Raw genomic sequence first — 2,025 nt, forward strand, 5'->3', positions numbered from 1 at the left:
TTATATATATATATATATATATAGTTGAAATATAGTAATTTATGATACCATGGGATTCCACTATAATTTATCAAGCTGTATTTGGGTCTAAAAAAATATGATATTGGTTCAAATCTTGGTTCGAAAGAATGAGATGGTGTCCTAACACATGAAAATGACAGAGAAAGCCACTAGGGGGACATTCTGAGCTTTTGATTGGTTATTCATTTGTCATATATTGAAGTAAGTGTATATAAGGGAGCCTTTTCAAAAATGGAAAGAGGTGAGCGGGGCCACTGTGTTTGATTTAGTACATGAGTGATATCTCGGCAAATAGAAAACATAGGAGGTTCTTAGTTTATATACTAGCTTGTCAATATTGGTGTTTTTTTTAATATTTACTTTTAAATTAAGAAATTGAATAATATATAATACTAAAATCTAAAATTTGAATTATAATCTACAGTTTGATACCAAACTTATTCACATACATTCATAAAATAGTAGTTCAATAAAATTTTGAACTCGAGTCAACAAACACAATGACATGACCTTTGACCCGTGTGTAAAGGGTTGTGTTTTGAATGAAACATTTTGAAAGTTATTTAATTTCTGTAACATATTGATGTGTAGAAGACATTTTAATACTAGAAATATGGTTGTGTTTTAGCGGAATGTTTCTAAAGAAGCTGTAAAGCAAAACGTTGAGTGTCCAATTAACAAAAAAAAACAAATTTGGTGTTATCAAATCATTTATTTGTTTTATGTTAGTGTATAGCATAGAAAAAAAAATGATAATAACATCAACTTAGAGATATTGAAAAGCATATAAACTTTTTTTTTTCACCAGGTGGTTAGCAGATTACAAACAACCATCCCTGGATCCCAGTCAGAGCATCAGCAATATGAGTGGTTGGCGAGAAGATGGAATAACTACTCTAAAGTTTAGTAGAAAGCGATATACAGGAGACTTGGAGCGAGATCTTCATTTTACGGACAGCGAGTGTTTGTACATGTTCTTTCCCGTTCATGGTGGTGTTTTCAATGCTGTAAACAAGAAGATTCGACAACATGAGTCAACTCCCAAGATCTCTGAAAATAAAATCTGTATCAAGAGTTGCACACAAAAACGTAATTTTATTTCTTTAGTTTTTGTTTTTTTTGGAAAAAACGTATATTTGAGTATTTGTATTTTCCAAAATTTTGACATCAATTTATGAACATCTTAATTAGTGGTGTAGTTATACCTGGGCATCACCGAGGTATTTTTTTCAAGTGGTTTGGTGTCCCCTGGTCCACTTTTTTTCTCCAAGATGTTTGGTGTCCCCTGGTCCACTTTTTTTCTCCAAGAGTTTGGTGTCCCCTGGTCCACTTTTTTCCCTACGATGTTTGATGTCCCCTGGTCCACTTTTTTCCCTAAGATGTTTGATGTCCCCTGGTCCACTTTTTTTTCTCAAACATGTTTGATGTCCCCTGGTCCACTTTTTTCCTAATATGTTTGATGTCCTGTGAAACACTTTTATTTATTCTCAAGAGGATGCTGGGAAACCTCTGGTGATCTTTTTTGGTTTTCATTATTGATTAAGTAAAAGAACATATGAAGTTAAGTAAGCAGAGAAACTATTCTTCCCAGAGTTCAATTCAAAATTTTGATATATTGTTCCAGGTCTTTTCTACTTGAAAATCTGTTACTTAAGGTTATACTGATAGTTAGTACGAAGATCTATAAATCTGGAGAAATATTTGTTAGGTAGACTCTATAGGTAGGGATGGCCAAGATACTCAATAAGCATAATACAAATATATATTTACTAAAAAAACAACAATGACAGTTTTACTTTAAAAGATGATTGCTGCTCACTTTCATTTGTTTCTCTACCCAACAAGGCAAGAAACTGTTGCTAAGATACCAACCCAGAGAGTGACCAATCACCATATTGTTCTTCTTGTTCCAGTCGAGATAACCCGGCAACTACTTTATCAGTTTAAACCTAAATCCACTCTATGTGTTTCTGGGCATGTCATTGTTTAGTTGTAATAACTAGT

General features: G+C 32.9%; 1 protein-coding gene across 1 annotated transcript in view; it reads left to right on the forward strand.

Moving 5' to 3' along the window:
• LOC106474871 overlaps positions 1 to 2,025 on the forward strand; it is a gene marked incomplete at its 5' end in the record, with an annotated part of 29,792 nt that overhangs the window by 15,124 nt on the left and 12,643 nt on the right. The window contains one exon of the mRNA XM_013935568.2: positions 830 to 1,110. Coding sequence (XP_013791022.2) covers positions 830 to 1,110 — 281 coding nt within the window. The remainder of the gene's footprint in view (positions 1 to 829; positions 1,111 to 2,025) is intronic.

This window comes from Limulus polyphemus, unplaced genomic scaffold (assembly GCF_000517525.1).
Source record: "Limulus polyphemus unplaced genomic scaffold, Limulus_polyphemus-2.1.2 Scaffold7795, whole genome shotgun sequence".
Lineage (NCBI taxonomy): Eukaryota > Metazoa > Arthropoda > Merostomata > Xiphosura > Limulidae > Limulus > Limulus polyphemus.